At 35.9% G+C, this 17,042-nt stretch overlaps 2 protein-coding genes across 2 annotated transcripts in view; both read right to left on the bottom strand.

The window, feature by feature from the left end:
* Positions 1–1,670, bottom strand: part of LOC134541044 (flotillin-1) — a 35,034-nt gene extending 33,364 nt beyond the window's left edge. The window contains 1 exon segment of the mRNA XM_063384181.1: positions 1,542–1,670. Within this exon segment, the coding sequence (XP_063240251.1) occupies positions 1,542–1,593 (52 nt within the window). The 5' untranslated portion in view covers positions 1,594–1,670.
* A 1,629-nt stretch (positions 1,671–3,299) lies between these two features.
* On the bottom strand, positions 3,300–16,848 carry LOC134541111 (putative E3 ubiquitin-protein ligase UBR7). The gene is made up of 8 exons (XM_063384281.1): positions 16,475–16,848; positions 13,138–13,280; positions 11,480–11,540; positions 10,348–10,497; positions 7,911–8,256; positions 6,824–6,921; positions 5,742–5,907; positions 3,300–5,224 (listed from the first exon to the last, which is right to left on the bottom strand). Exons 1-8 carry the CDS (start codon positions 16,625–16,627, stop codon positions 5,067–5,069), a joined length of 1,275 nt encoding a protein of 424 aa, XP_063240351.1. The 5' UTR covers positions 16,628–16,848; the 3' UTR covers positions 3,300–5,066.
* Between the last annotated feature and the right edge of the window lie 194 nt (positions 16,849–17,042).

Genomic DNA, 17,042 nt, shown 5'->3' with positions numbered 1-17,042 from the left:
GCAAAGTAAATGACATTAGTGATAAAATTGGAACTAAAAAATTTGTTAAAGGTAAAAATTACCCGTTGTTAATTGCCCCTGATGAAAATAACAAAATGTTAGTAGTCGATACAGAAAAAAAGTATTTCATTAATTAATTCACATTGTTTTGAAAAAGCCCTTAACTTAAAAATTTACTAATACTTCCAAGTGTTGGTTTAAAAACAACTTCAACACAATTTTTTGTGTTAAACATATTATTTTGGTTGCAATGGACAACTATGTTTACTAAGACTAATAGCATAGTTCCACAATGACACGTAAATGGTGACAGCTCACATAAACCCGAGGCAAATCTCATGGAACAGAGTTTCTACGATAGCACGGAGACAGAACTGTACAGATTAAGCTCGGCAATGCTGAGCTTTTCCGTTATCGCTGCTCCAAGAGACCAATATAAGTTGAGTACTTGGATGTGGTGGTAGCCATGTTTGTTTATGTTATAAATACGTTAAAAATTGTTTCAACCACTAGACTTATCAAGTTATTCAGTATTATTACATACGTAAATTCTGCCTGCGCTATGATTTCAAAGACAATAATTTTTTTAAATTAAATTAATATTTCATAACCTTGAAATTCAATATCATCGGTGCCATTTGTTACTTTTCCGAGTTTTGTAGACGCAGCAGATACAATGGTGAAATGTTTCGGGGGATCCGTCTCTGTGCCATTATAGAACGGGCCTTACTTAAACAAACACGGCAGTACTTGAGAGGGAGCTGGAGGGGGTGCAGAGGAGAGCAGCTAGATGGGTGAAGGGCAATCGGAGGAGAGCGGACAGAGAAGGGAAGGGGGAGTGCAGTACCACAGAGACGATGATAGGAATGAGATGGGAGAGCTTAAAGGACAGAAGACTGAAGGAGAGACTGGTCAAGATGTACCAGGTGCTGAGTGGAGTGGGAGGATGGGGAGAGCTGGGGGGAAAAGTCAAAAAAATGGGAATGCCTAGAAGTAGGAAGGAAAATACTAGGAAGGTTTTCAAACAGAGGAGAAGAACAGAAAGGGGGGAAAATGCGATGGTCGTGAGGACGGTAGGGGAATGGAATAGGCTGGAGGAGGAATGTGTGTCGGCTGGGAGTGTGGATCAGTTTAGAAGAAGAGTGCAGGGAAAGTAGGGAGAATGCTTGCCACTGGGGACTTCTGTACCCATTTGCAGCTATAATAATAATAATAATAATAATAATAATAATAATAATAATAATAATAATAATAATAATAAACTCAAAGCAGATCCAAAACCCAAGATATAATAATCACTTCAATGGGCGCAAAAGTTTCATCTCGAATTTAAAAGTTTTTTTTTTTGCACACTTAACCAAATATGCTTAAAAATATTTACAATTGAAAGATGTAACGTACAAAATAAGAAATGTGAGAGTGCACTAAACAATTCGCACAAAAAAAAAAAACAACGCAAATAGAGTTTTGTTTTCTAACACTGAATTCGTAAAAACTCACGGCTAGCCGCTAATTTTCATACTGCACACATGCAAACACACCTGACACAACCAGCGCTTCGTTCGGGCCACAAGTTACAAACCCCCAGGTCATAACGTTTTAATTCAATTACAGTTCATACAAAACTCAGAAACGCAGATGATTGTTTTTATTTTCCTAATGGCTGTAACCTGAGCCGAAATGTCAAGTAACAAAACAGAAAGCACACAATGTTGCCAATTTATTGAAAACAATTCCCACGGAAATTACTCGAGGGAAATTTGCATTGATATACGAATACGATATCAAAGTCTCTTTTAGTAAAAATAAACAGTAATACAGATATTTTTAAAACGTGGATAGGGAAGTTAAATAATAAATAAAGACGTAATTACATTAGACCGTCACGTAGGTACGCCTGTTCGTCAGCCACCGAACGATTTACAACACTCCATTCTTTCGTTTTAATATTTACCCTTACGGTTGAGAAAACTTAATTTAACGAGAAAATTTATTATGTATTGATGTCAACCGTCGCGGTGCTTAGCCGGCTTCGCTGTTCCTTCAAGGCGTCCCCCTCGTCCGTCGAACAAAACAAAAATAATGCCAATACAATCCAAGTGTAGTGTAATGTGTGCTTTGCAACGAACGGCCCGCGCGGCTATCGAAAGATGCTTGTGTATTCATCTTCCGTTCTTGAAATTAACCAAATAATATAATAAATCTATTTGTTTAAATTTTCGTCACATATCTTTAATAATATCACTTCATTCAAAGTCTCTCAATTCAATGTGCGACCACGTCTCTCAAATATCTGTCTTATCCATCAATCTCGTAAACTGCAGCCAATCTGATGGCCGTAAGAATTACATCCGTCTACCAAACTTACCGAGCTTCGCTAGTGTAGGTTCCAATAGTATTTTTTTCAATACCTTTGTATTGTTCAGTTACAAGTATAGTGACCCCAATTAAAGTTAAGGCAGTGTCAGAGGGACCACTTAACCAAGGACTTTGTGGCACCTTATTTGTCAAATTTGCCATTGCATTCAACAATATGGAGGTGCACCTAATCAAAGTAAATACTGTGTGGTATAATTTTAGACCAAGATGCAAATTTTCCTTAAATGATAGATCTCCAACCAAAACAGAAATCAAACCTAAAGCTGTGGCTACCCCCTAGTAAAATAATACATTATTTAAAAAAGTTTACCTTGCCTATTCATTTTAATTAGGTATACTTTTTAAATCAGACATACATAAAGAAGAAATTGAGAAATTTAGGTCATCTTCCTAGGGTTTTATTAAGAAAATTGTGGAAAAAATAACTTTTTTCAGGAGGATTCGAACCCAAGTCCTTCGGAATGTAGAGTCGGTCGACTCAACTGTTATGCCTTAATCCATTACCATGCAGTTTAAATATGGCCAGGTACATATTATTTTGGGCTTCTGGCTAACATTCTCAAACTATTACATACAGCAACTGGATGCTGAAACTGTGGTGTTTTTCAAGAAGTCTTTTAAATATTTAAATACACTATTTGCTTAGACGAAAGCAAGCATTCAATATGCACATTGTGAAATAATTTTGACACACATATGCTACATGTGAAAAATATTTGATATGTATGTTTAATTTATATTTGCCTTCTACTAAAATTTCCTACTAAAAATGTTTTCCCAATTATTCTTTTGAATCACAATTCTGGCGCAGTCAAACTAGTAGCGATTAATTAAAATGAATCTGATAGTACACTTATCGTTAATGGACTGACTAAAAATACAAAACACTGAAAAGGGAGAAATAAAATACTGTACAATAATTTATAAGAAAACTTGATTTATTTTGTGAAAATAATCTACAAAGTACATACAACCATTACCTAACCCAAAGTCTTATCAAATGTAAAAGTCAACAATGGATCTGAAAAATTAACACAGGTTTTACATGCTACGGTACAAAGAAAACCATTCACATAAAAAATTTATAACACAAAAAAAATCCCAATTTCATAAACTAGAGAAAATTTGTGTTTGATTACATAAAACACCACTACAAATGTACTGAAACAGCAACAGAACAAATCAATTTTTCACACAATATTTAAGAGACAAAATTAACAGAATATGAGAATTATTGTTAACACATTAAGAGTGTATCTATCAAATAATAATACAATAAAATTTAAAAAAAAAATGTATATGTTCTAATTCCACTCTATAAACTTCTACACAATGAACTTATCATATTTTAAGTGTAAAAACATGAAACCAAACTATTACTTTGTATCTTCACACAACTATCAACAGCATAGTAAAGTAAGAATAGGTACTTATTTTATGAGGTCCAAACTCTGCTTTATATTTATGCCTATACCATCTTCGTTTCGTATCAGGATCATGGTTGCAATCATATTTTCTTCTGAAATTTTCAGTACTTCATTGAGTACTACATCTTTATTTAAAACGTTTGTGAGCGGCAATGGAATTTTTTGTATCCTCTACTAAAAAAAAGCACTTAAATATTTTATTGAAAACAGAGACTCAAAAAATTGTAGCAGTATGTTTATACATATCATACATAGAGACAAAAAGATATACAGACTGTCTTGACTGAACAGTAACTTAAATGCATACAAAAAATTGAAAAAATTATATCATAAAATTATTTGTATAGAGTAATAAATAATATTAAGGCAACAAAATTATTTACTTTTCCTTTGTCGATTCTTCTGGTACTGCTGGTAGCACTTTTGAGATAAAATATATTAGAAAGGGTACCAAAGGCTATATATAACAAAATCTCAATAGGATACACTAAAAATAAATCATAATTTTTAGTACTTAGTATTTAATTTGCTTGAAATGAACTGCTCTTAACTGTAAAGCATATTGTGCTGATTTAAAATACATACTTTCATAGTGAAAAGTACTTTAAAGTGAGGTAGGTACTTTCTACTGAAATTCCACTGTATTTCTTCGCATAGGGTGAAAAATCATTTTAAAATGTTATTCATACTGGCTTCTATCACTTAATTCAAATAAGTTACAGAATTCCAGAGTAATTCATGAACTAAAATAACTGACATAAATAGAGACCGGAAAAATTCGCGGGTTCAATGACCTCCAGGATAGACTCCAATATCCTTTACACACTCGGGCAAATGCCAACTGTTCATTGGCTGCTGACTTGTGAGTCGTCTCGACCGAGTGTCTGTGATTCGACACTTCTATGAGTGAGGGTCTCTAATTGGCCCTCAGTCCTCCAGATTAACAGTGACCCAATGGCAGAAGCAGCACTAAGGTATAATTATTAGAATTTTAACATAACACGAAATGAACCCGCAAATTTTTCAGGTCTCTACTTATTAATAATAAATAAACTGTTTTCATTCTTGAATTGTTTTGCAAAAACCTAACCAACATACAGAAAAAAACCTTTCCTTGCAGAGACTAACCAGTATGTAATTCTAATTTAAAAAATAAATCATACATTAAAACATCCCTTAGGTAGAAATGAAAAAATTGTTTACAGTCATACAACTGCAAATTTACTGTACACAACTGAAACATTTTCATAGAAAATCTTACTAGCGACAAAAGTACGGAATCTGCACTTCTAACCGCTGCTTTTTTCGGGCTTCCATGCCCGAAAAAAATTCTCGGATGTCTTCTTCTCTGACCACTTTCTTATTTTCAGCAAACTTCTGCAAATATTCTTTCAGCTGGGTTTTCATATTGTTATATTCTGTAACAAAAAAAAAATCATGTTTGCAAATCATAATATTTCGAACTTTATTGTGTTTGTGCAAAGTTGAATTTGAGCATATACAATATTCGTGAAAAATTACCTATCAAAATACAAAAGGAATCACAATTTTCGCAGCTGTTTGTACACAGAGTGTTTACACATGCATGGTAAACTAATTTTAGGACTTTTACAGAAACATTTTAATGTCAGTGTTATTGTTTATTCTTATATAAACAATATTTTTTTTTTGTTATCTACATGTTTAGCCATCCTAAAATTGTGTAATATAATTTACACAATCTTAAAAAAAAAGAAGTGCATTTGATGCGGTATAAAATTTTGCAAATTTTAAGTTTATTTTTTAATAGTGTTAGAAAATATGTAAAATTTGTGACTAAATTCTGTCATAGTGTCGTTAATGCAAACCTCGTTATGGCAAAGTGTTATTGAGGTTGGACGTAACTCTACTCCTACGCTTGGCTGATGCGGTTGAATAACGTGATGTGCGTGTTACCTTCGATGGCTTCGACCTGCTTGACGCGGTCGAGGGAAGATAGGGCCTTCATGCCTTGTTCGTACTGCGAGGACACCTGGGCTTTGGCCTTGCCTTTCTCTTCGTACGCCTGCACCGTGTCTTGCTCGTCCGTCAGAAACTTGACATTCTGAGCGTCGTACAGCGCCTGGAAAACAACACACGAAAAAACAAAGACGTTAGGTAATACTTTTCATTCAGAGAACCAAAACTGACATGCCCCTTTTGGAAATTTCTGTTCAATTTCTTTTACTTTACAATACAAAAGTTAAACTCGAGTAACTTTAGGGAAACGTCAAATTAGAGTTAGTTCCTGCTTTCACGCCATTATCACATCTGTCTGCTCTCGTTTTTATCCTATCAGGTAGGGGAGCAAGTAAAATTATAGAAAACCTTAAAATGTTTTGCTAAAGAAGTTAATATTAGAAACGTAGTGCTTTTAAAAGTAAGTGCACATTTATATAAGTTAAATGTTAACATTTTCTGCACCAACCCCACTAAATTACATTATTTTACACTTACGTTTCCTGTAGTGAAAATTACTCTTTTTTTTTTAAATAATCGTTTACTCTTTTCTTTAAACTATATATCTCAATAAGTTTTTACGTTCATTTGAAAATCTATTTCGTAAATTCAGAAATAAAAATTTAGAATAAAAACATTTTATTTTAAAAGCACAAGAATAATAAACCCTATTTCTTTAAATAAATTGATTTTAAGATTAAGATGCAGTAGCCCGTCATCTCTGTCAATCATCTGTCAGTTGATGATGCGACACCAACCAAGCCAACAAAGGGCACAAAAAATTACACCCGTCCGTCTGTCAAATGTTTGGAAAACTCATACAGATGGATTACATCAATGCTTTGGTTGCGGTGGCCACAGTTATCAGAATACTTGGAGTTTGTATTTTTTCATTGAATTCAATACTTACTCTGAAATTTTCAGAGGATTCACGAATACATAGACAAGAATTAATGGTTTTACTTCTCTACAGGATTTAATTGTATTTATGTAATGTTTATCAGAAACACACACAAAAAAAAAAAAAAAACGCAAGTTACCTGACAATCGTTGCAGCGACACAAGTTCTTCCGCCACCCGTCGCTGAAGAACACTGCTCCGGAACCTTTCACGAGTTTCTTGTCTTTGATCAGGCAACCTGAAGACAAACACACCATTACAGTGTGTGGCAAGCGTACCAGCAGTCTCTTTTCAATCCATCTTTATAAGATTACCAACCCTAGCATGCCTACGCGAATATTTCAATTTTCGAATATGAATGATAAACTATTTGTATTCGATTCAGCCATGAATACTAACACTCTGAAATAAGGAACATTCATTTTCTTAACGCAGCATACCTCGTCAGTTTGTCATATACCATCATGCACTGCTGAGATTAAGTAATTTGTGCAATATAAATACCCTTTTTTAAATGTTTTTATGGGACTTCATAATCATAAACATGAACATTAGGAAAGCAACGTTTTAAACATGCAACAAGTATTCAAGGTTTTTTGTTTCCGCCACTGTCTCGCTAAACAGTAAAGGAAAAAATTGAGTAAACGATTGTATACCTTTCGTCAATAAGTAGGAAAAAAATAAACAAACGTCAACAACCATGGACTACAACACCTCACAGCATGGAACCAATGACATCTTCAAACAAGGAACAAAAAAAATGTTATATGAAAAAAAAAAAATCTAAATGTTTATGTTTATGAAGTAAACACTTCAAGATGGCTGCCACAATGACTGTGAATTTTCTTAGAGTAGCAATAATAATACATTAAAATCAGCTTGTGTCTGAGACACATTATTTTAGTAGACGAAAAGTCGACAGTAAACATATTTTCCTGGAACTTACACAAATTTCAGCGATCTACAATAATTTATTCAAGTGTTAATGAAACATGCATGGCTACTCCTGGGCCAGGCAGTCTGGGGTGCAATAAACACAGCAAAGAGGTGGCACAACACGAGACATTCACTGAGCACAACAAACTTCAAATGGGGCGGCAAAACCTAGTTGATTCCCCTCCGTACCGTACAAATCATCATCTGGTAACCAGAAAACTTGGTGGGGAATGTACCGAGAGTTATTATTTTTTTTTTAATTTTTAAGACCACCCACAACTGGTTACGTACCACGTTCGCGACCATCCACACTGTTGGCTGGCTTCCGGCCGTCCTGAACGCCGTTCGTCGCGGTTTCACTGCCGTTGACCCCAGCACAGAGAGCAGCCTTGTCGTCACCGCTAGAGCCGGCGCCCGCTCCGTCGCCGCGCAGACCGTCGCAGTCCCCGGCGTCTCTGGAGTTGCCCGCGGGGGCAGTGGTGACGTCCACGTGGGACTCAGGCCCGCGGCTGCCCTCCCTCGCGACCTTGGTCACGAACAGGCCTCCGTAGTGCCACAGGAACTCGTGGGCGTGCATGCAGTCCAGGCACACCATCTCGGAGTAGTCGTGCTGAGGGGGGATTGTACTTCCCAAATGCTGCAGGAAACACACACCAGCTCACTGTTAGCTCACTGCTCCCTGGTCGCACCAACGGTACACATTTTACATCTTTTTATAATAAAATAATAATAATACAAAACACACCACCACTCAAGTTATACAAAATGTTAAAATTATTTATTTTCCCCTTTTTACAAGGAAAAAATAAAATTGTCACTTGCCCGACAGCAAATGTTTTAATTTTGATACTTAGGGTGAAAAATATTATTAACGGATCAAATCCCAAATTTTCTCAAATCCAAAATCTTGAATTCGAATCGCAAAGATTGCCTCGAATCTGCCTATTGAATCCTGAACACAGGTCTCGGGGGAAAACATAAAAATAATGTTGACTATGGTGTTTTTAACATTTTTAACTTATTACTGGTTCGTTTCAGAAACTAACTTTCTCTAATCAATACATAAAGTAATATTACTTATATAATTACAAACTAAATGCAATCGCCAAGTTGAATTTTGTAATTCAAATTTCCTTCCATAGGTTTTTGACAATGTTTTGACAACGACCAGGGCTACGCCCTCCTTAAGCCCGATGTGCCTCCACACCACTGCCGACCCCCTCTCCTCCCACCGACACCCTCTGTTTCGAACCTCCCGCCAACAAGTGCTTGTGTGCGTGTGTCCGGTCGCTCTGCGCGGGCGCCCACCCTAACTGGAGCAGTGGAGACTGCATGTTTTTTTAAATAATGTAATTCTTAAATATCTGTAATATTTGATCCTTAAATCTTCATTAACTTGCAATTTTTTAAAAGGTTTTAATAGTTATGTTTAACTGTCTTTAATATTAACGTACTAACGGTAAGTTCAGCACTTCCTGCGGCCATGACACCCGGGGCCCGGGGCAGTCTCTTCCATTCGCCGTGCGGGGTAGGACGCACCTCAGCACCTCGTCGACTTCAACTTTTGCTCGTAACAGATCCGTTAACACACGCCATCATAACATTTTTTAAAACTTTTTTAATCAACCTTCGAGGCCTACCCCGGCGGCAGACTGTTTAACTTAATCAAATAAAGCTCCCTGGAGCGTTTTTAGATTAATCGGCAGACTTATACTTTCGGAGCCGGGGCACGTGGTGTCCTGGTCAGCAAGAAACCTGGACTATGTGCTGTTTTCCGTGTGCGTCTTGAGTGTACGTGTCGGCGCCAATAAAGCTCAATATTCACTAGGCTCGTTGCACTTAATTCTCTACCACGAGTTCCCCAGCACAGAGACGGAGGTGTGTGGGGCGCCTCCAGACCCCCCGAGCAGTAACATAGCGGGCCGGTGAGTGCTAGCGGGGGGAAGTCGAGCCTAGCTCCACACGGGTCACGTCACGGCCCTGGGACAGAGTCGGTAGCCAGGTCCACGTGGTGGCGCCCAAGGTATACACGTACGCCGATTCGAAAACCCCCCTCACGACAGTTTCTTTGAATACCAAATCTTTCAAATACTGCATTCACCCAAATAAACCTAGCACAATTTTTCGTAAAATGTTTATCAGTCAGGCAAGAGTGGGTGCCATTCACTCTGTACTGCTAACTTTAAGTGAGACATACTATATAAAAACACAATCATTTAGTTTCTATCTTCATTATCTTTTGCTAAGCACTTTTTCTGTAGAAGAAAACTAAAAAATAAAATAAATAAATAAAAAATATACCCAAAAGACAAGAAACACAAATTAAGCAAAAAATTGGGTTCAATAATTTTGTGTCATCATTTGTGGGTTTTTTTTTTCCCCCCGTTCTCTTAGTACATTTTTCTTTGTTTTTTCTTTGTTTGTTGACCATATTCCTGTTACGGAATATTTTGTGGTGTTTATATCCTGTTGACAACAGCAATTTTTTGCTTCATTTGTGTTTCTTGTCTTTTGGGTATTTTTTATTTATTTATTTTATTTTGTAGTTTTCTTCTACAGAAAAAGTGCTTAGCAATGGCGTATGTCCAAAAACTTACATCAAAGTCATGCACTCCCATTGCACAAATCATTCAAAGATAATTTCATCATCCAACAAGAAAACTGAAATCCACAGTGCTGCTGTTCAGACACCAGCCGCACAAGCAAGGCGCAAGCGAAGGGAACGCACCCTGCCGTGGTACCAGTCCTCGCACACAACGCACTGGATCATCTCGTCTTCGACCTCGTCGTCGGGGTCCGGGTAGGGCCGGTGGCACGTGCAGTACAGGCCGTGGAAGTTCTGGTTGTACGAGTTCAACTCGTTGCTCGGCGATTTGTTCTGCGAACGGAAACACGGCATGAGAAGCGACAAGGAAGAAGAATCCCAACGTCCGTCCCCAGCACGAGGCTATTTTTTTTATTTATCTATTTATTCAATTTCTGTTCTGTAGATCCCATATGGAGGTAAGGACTCCGGGATATAGAACAAGTCAATTAATACAAATACATACATATATATACAAACAAACTGTACAACCACAAAAACTAAATATTACAGAGTACATACTTTTACATTTCAAAAGAAAGAGATTTAAATAAAAAAAAATAAAAAATGGGTACATAACAAATTGTATAAACTGAAGTCTAAAGCTCAGAGTGAAGAGTTAGTTTACGAAACTCAATATTTTTCTCCTCGTATTGTGACGTTTTTAAATAAAATTTACCAGAGTTTAGTTTTCTTATCTGTTATTAGGTCAAAGAATTCTATCAGATTAGGAAGGATGTTCTAACAGAACTTGTTTGATTGTTCTTTTGAATATGGGTAAATCCGTTATATTTGTGACATAACCACTAGTAACGGGTGATACGGTTATGTAGCAACATACCAATCCAATAACCATCAGATATCTTCAACGGATCCAGCAACCAAAAACAAAACCGATTCAATATTTTGTTTTGTAAATAACCACAGTGCAATTCTCCAAAAATTCAATATTTGTAAGTAATAAGAAATAAAATTGTTTACTAAAAATGTTTTGATGGATGACTAAAAAAGTATTTCATGGCATAAAATTTGTGCATCACACAAATCACACCATTTAACTAATTAATAAACACAAAATTTAAGTGTAGTTAAATTAGAGAACAATTTGAGTAAAAGATGCCTACGGAACTATAAACAGGCACTTAGAAATAATGGATAACACTTGACTAAAGTTGTACTTTTGTCAATTTATAGGTTATTTTTTTTAAGTGTGAAGGATGCAATAACATATATCGGAAATTCAGATTACCACACACGACCTTATGTTATCACTCACCGGCTCCAGATTACATTTTCTACTGGCAAATCTGCTGTTCCCACAATCACAGCGGAAGTTCCTAAAAAAAAAAATTAATTTTGTTACCACTAAAAAAGAAATCAACTTTAACAGATCATAGTTCTGAAAGAAACAAATTGACTTACATAAGTAACCAATCACACACATACACAGAAAAACATTATTAGGATAAAACGAATAACTTCAGTACAATATCAAATTGGAGAACATAATTATTTTTGTTTCAATCATCACAGCATTAGTGAGCCCAAAAATTACAATCCCTACGAATACAATCAAGCAAATACTGTATTATTAACATAATTCAGCTGAAGACCAATCTAAATTATAAGTTCTCACCATCATAAGAATGTGCTTATAAATTTTTGGCACATCAAATCAATTTCGACTCAAATGTTGATATTTTGGCCAGTAAAACATGAATCAACATGAAATAATTTTTTTTTTACCTTTGAATCTGTACATGATAAAACCAAATTAAATCAAAAGGAAACATATAAAATAAATGATATGAATAAAGTTGATGTTAATGCTAAAATGTTAAAACATTAATTTAAAGCTTTTAAACTTTCAATATACATACGTATTAATACCAAAAATTATCTGCAGAGAATTTTTTTTAAGAGTATTCGTTTTTCAATAATGCAGTATTAAAAGCTGATTGTATAGTTCAAGATCTGTTAAAATGTAAGCCTATTTATATAATTTGCAAACATTTTTTTTTCTAGAAGGCCATTTAGGTTTTTATGTCGAGCAAGGTTCGCCATTCCTAATTTCCTGTTCCAATCCCTTGTTGAATCTGGCTCTCCTGTCCCTTGGAATCACATTGCATAGAACAATTTCACACGATTCAAGAAATTAGAGAGCTATACTTGGAAAAATAATTGAGCAGGATTTAAAATACAGAAAAACTTGGTTCGAAACAGGAGTTCGAAGGGTTATAATATAAACTTCGAATCTAACTTCTGGTGTGCATTGACGTGGTGTTTCTGCTGGAATCAGTGTGGTGTGTGTAAATAAGGGATCGTCCATTAATCACGTGAGGCTCGAAAGAGGGGGGGGGGGGGGGGGAGGTCGGGAAAAATCACGAAATACCACAAGGGGGTGAGGGGGGGTGTAGAGATACCATGTGTATTTATTTTTTCACCCGATTTATACTAAACCAAAAAGCGACGCGTGACCTAGACTCGCCGTAGCCAGGCAACAATATCCCCCCACCCGCCGCGACACAAACCACCCGGCTCGGCTTGCCAGTCACCAGTAAACACTGTGATTTCGGCGCCGAATACATGCGTAAATCACATATAATAAGCCTTTCCTTTATTGATTTTTTATGCCAGTGAGAATAAACCTGCAACCTTAATGTGTGTCTGGACATTTTTATCACTGTGCTTAATTTTCCAGAATTAAATTAGATCATACCTATATTTAAAGATAATATTCTGAAATTTTTAAAAATATTTTGTACCAAAAAAAAATACACGTGATTTATTGGGGAGGGGGTAAGTCTAAAACCTCACCACAAATCACTAGGGGGGAGGGAGGAAAGGAGGTTAAAAATTTGCTTAAAAAACATTACGTGATTAATGGACGACCCCTAAGGAAGGTAGAGGGCGGGGAGACGTCGCCCCGCTGACCTCTTGGTGTACAGCTCCACCAGCTCGTGACCTTCGTGGCAGGAGTAGCTGCACGCCAGGCACACCCCCGCCGGCTCCCGGCCCTCGCTGGCCACCGGGACGCACGTCTTGCAGGCGTACAGTGCCTGCCTCCTCACGTAACCCTGCCGACACGACATTACAACAACTCAACACTGTTCTCGAGCCAGGGCTTGCCGATTTAAACCACAAAGTCATTAATATATATCTGCCGACACTATCGAAAACACACCCTGAATGCTCTAGAAAAACAAAATGGCGGAATCCAAGATGGCGGAAAGTTCTAGAAAACAAAATGATGAAATGCAACCTGTCGTCCGGGGTCAAGGTCAACATGGCCGGGTACTGCAGCTAGTGTGTGTGTGTGGATATATATATATATATAAATCCTCACACACACACACTAGCTGCAGTACCCGGCGTTGCCGCGGGCTAAACACATGGAGCTTTTATTGCCTGCGAGTTAAAGCAAACCGGATAGCGCTACATGACAGTGTGTTGTTGGACATAGAGAAATGTCACATGATTACTGTTTGTATGTTTTATGATCTATGATTTTTGTTTATCCATGGCAAACGGTTATTTATTATTAATAATAAATTATTAAGACCATTCATCAAAATAAAAACTATCCTATCTCTCATAAATGCCAATTTTCATCGAAATCGGTTGACTTGGTGAAGAGTTGACTGGAAACAAAATATCAGGATACTGGATTTATATATATTAAGATGAAAAATAAATGATTTTTTTTTAAATTGTTTTTAAATAGAATATCTTAAACCTTTTTTCATTGAAAGGTCTGATTCTACTCCACTGACAAAAGTTTGGTCATGAATGTTTCTTGTGATTTACACGAACAAATAATTACGTATACTAATCAAGATTATATCAATGGAAGCTTTGTGCGTTGCCGCCCTTTGAATTATGGGTAAGGTATTGCACTGAAGAGAGGTGTTCATGTTTTGGCACCCCTGGCGCAGTAAAGCCTATTGTGGACTAATTTTAGTGCTGAATTACATCGGACACATAATTTCTCTACAGTGAATTAAAGCAATAGCACTCGTACACCACTGTGATTGTTTGTGGGTGATTTCACATAATATCGAGTGAACAGTGAGTAACGGAAGTGTGGTCCAGCTACGACAGTATCGCCCACAGACATCTTGTAAGTGCTGACGAACTTTTGGCCAACTAACCAAAAGTGACACTTCAATGTTTTGGGGCCTAAATTATGTTGGAATTGGCCCGAAACTGTAATTAATCATTACTGACAGTGTTTTCATATGTGATTACGTGATAATTTCGCCACAATAAGCAATAATGTTTTATTTATCAGCGGAGATACACTCGTAAAAAGCTAACTACGCTCAGAGTTTAGCATGGCAAAATAAACTACCATTATTTTAATTGTTTCACAGACTTCTCAAAGGTATTTGCCGGATTTGTCTTTTGATAAACATTTCATAAAGCACGTCCCATCCTACTGGCATCGCTACCAGGGCCAGCTAATGCCAATGTTCGTTTTCTTTTTGTGGAAGTGTACCTATCTCAGGACCTAGCTATATATGTATATTTTCCTCCCCCATACAATTTGTGTTTTATTTTATTTCATTTTAACCTAAATCCAACATCATTATTGGGGCGCTCATGAGCATATCAATATTTCTGGTTATGATTTAATATTTTTCATTTATTCCAAACAGTTTTTTATTAATAATTTTGGTTTCAAGCGTATGCGTGTTCATATTATTGGTAGTACCTGTCAAAGACCACACACTTTATCTGTACCTAATTTCAAAGTAAGTCTGAGTCAGCATCTAAGCCAGCATCATCATACTCAATATAATATATATTTATGTATAAGAAAAACGTAACACATAGTTATGTACATATAGGTATGCATATGCAATTGGAGGTATATTTTAATATATATCATTATATATTACAACCACATTACGAAATAGAATTGCATACTTAAAACTGAACAGTTGCTGTTGTAAAATATGAAAAGTCTGTCATTACTCTGTTGATAGCCTGTGAAAACTTCATGCTGTCCCTGTACAAACAGTATGGCATGAGACACTTCATGGAACACAAGTGTGTTCTGAAGGATGAACTAGTAGGAAAACTGTGTTCCAGCTTTTTATAAAGTAATGATTCAAAACTGGGACGGCTTGGGTAAATGAAATTTTTCCTGTCGTTGCTATTGTTAGGTACTACAATATTTTCCAGTGTGTGTGTGTGGGCTGGGGGGGGGGAGGGGGGGGGGGGCATTATTGTTCCTGTGAACAATTTAATTTTCCTTATTTTTCTGTGCACTATGTAAGAATTATGGTACATTAATGTACTACGTGGTACACTTTGTACTATTTGGACAATGCCTTTACCATATTTTAAATGTTGCTGAAAGAACCTAAACAAACCTTTCACTTTTGTTATGTTTGCCTACATCAGAGAAATCCTAGGTTTTTTTCCACAGCAGGTAAGTTTTTGTATGCCTAGAAGATCATAACAAAAGCAAGAGGTTATGTTTGGCCAGCATCTTCAAAAATACCTAACATAAAATATTTGTTTAACTCCAAAGAATCACATATCATAAATTAACTTTAATAGGTATGAAAATGGCATAACATTAACAAAACTATTAAACAATGCTTCACAGGTAAAATACCACTATTAATGTTTTGATTTCTCCAATAACAAATACTACAGTATAAATGTCAGTGGCTACTTTCAACATTTACCAAGCTATAGGCTCACACACAGGCATACCAGTCTCCTGAAATTCATCCATTAGAGGCTAGGTTTTCAGTGATCTATGATTTACCAATTATGTTTTAGGTTAGCAATGGTCAATATTATTTCACCCTTTAAAGGCTAGGTTAAAATTATTTAGTAAGATTTCCCAGCCTTGGTTACTTTGTTAAAGTTAAGTGAGCTAGCATGGTTGAAGACCAAAACTATAAAAGCACTAGAAATATCTGGGAAAATAACCATTTTAAAAGGTATTTATGCATTCTATAAAAACCACTTATATGAAATTAATACAGTAATTCTAAACAGTTTATAAAATCCAATAAATTCCGTTGGTTGAAAAACTATAAAAACAAAGTTTTAAATATTTGTTTTACCACGATTAACAATTCTACAGAAACCAAAATTTTATTTACTTCCCAATGATCAAAAAACCATACATCATCATCCTCACCTGACTTAAAAATTATGTGATTCTAAATCATTAAGTTTAACATTCCTGTAATTTTCTATCATCTATACAATAGTTACCTACGCACATACATTAAACATATGATCGTACCTCAATGTAAGTACAATTCTTATCATCCGAAGCACCTAAGACCGCTGTAGCATCGTCTTCTAATTCTTGTTCTTCCTCCAACACATCTAACATTGTAATTACATTCGTATCTTCGCCTACCGATCTTGAGGTCTCCATCACGTTTTCCGCCATTATTCCTTTTGAACTCGTGGCGGGAAATAAAATTATAACTACGATAACATTTCAATAGAAACTGTAGCAATTGAAATAAAGAATATAAAAATTAGATCGAACGTTAGTCACAAAATTTAAACAAAATTAAGACAATAGCTAACATACATAACGAATTTTACCTTAACAACGCAATAAAGACATATTGCAATTTGGAAACCATGTTAGAAAGTTGGAACTGTTTTTTTTTTTTTAGTTTACATGACACTGTTAGCAGAAATAGCCATAAACAACTAAACATTATTTAAAAAACATTTATACTTTTTTCTTTGAAATAATTTCAATTAAAATTCCACCATTAAAAAAAACGTTATTAACGCATGAGGAGACTACATAAATTTAATATATACAACACACTCAAAGTAATGTCAACCAA

The sequence above is a fragment of the Bacillus rossius genome, chromosome 18, assembly GCF_032445375.1.
Source record: "Bacillus rossius redtenbacheri isolate Brsri chromosome 18, Brsri_v3, whole genome shotgun sequence".
Taxonomy (NCBI): Eukaryota; Metazoa; Arthropoda; class Insecta; order Phasmatodea; family Bacillidae; genus Bacillus; species Bacillus rossius.
Note: the sequence above shows the minus strand (reverse complement) of the source record. Positions and strands in the feature narration are given on the sequence as shown.

Bases quoted from the DNA above. Each gene is read 5' to 3' on its own strand.
- LOC134541111 (XM_063384281.1), bottom strand. From the start codon at position 16,627: ATGGCGGAAAACGTGATGGAGACCTCAAGATCGGTAGGCGAAGATACG. The intron at 13,281-16,474 runs GTACGATCATAT...TCGTGTCGGCAG, and splicing joins AGAATTGTACTTACATTGAG to GGTTACGTGAGGAGGCAGGC. The intron at 10,498-11,479 runs GTGAGTGATAAC...TTCCGTTCGCAG, and splicing joins GAAAATGTAATCTGGAGCCG to AACAAATCGCCGAGCAACGA.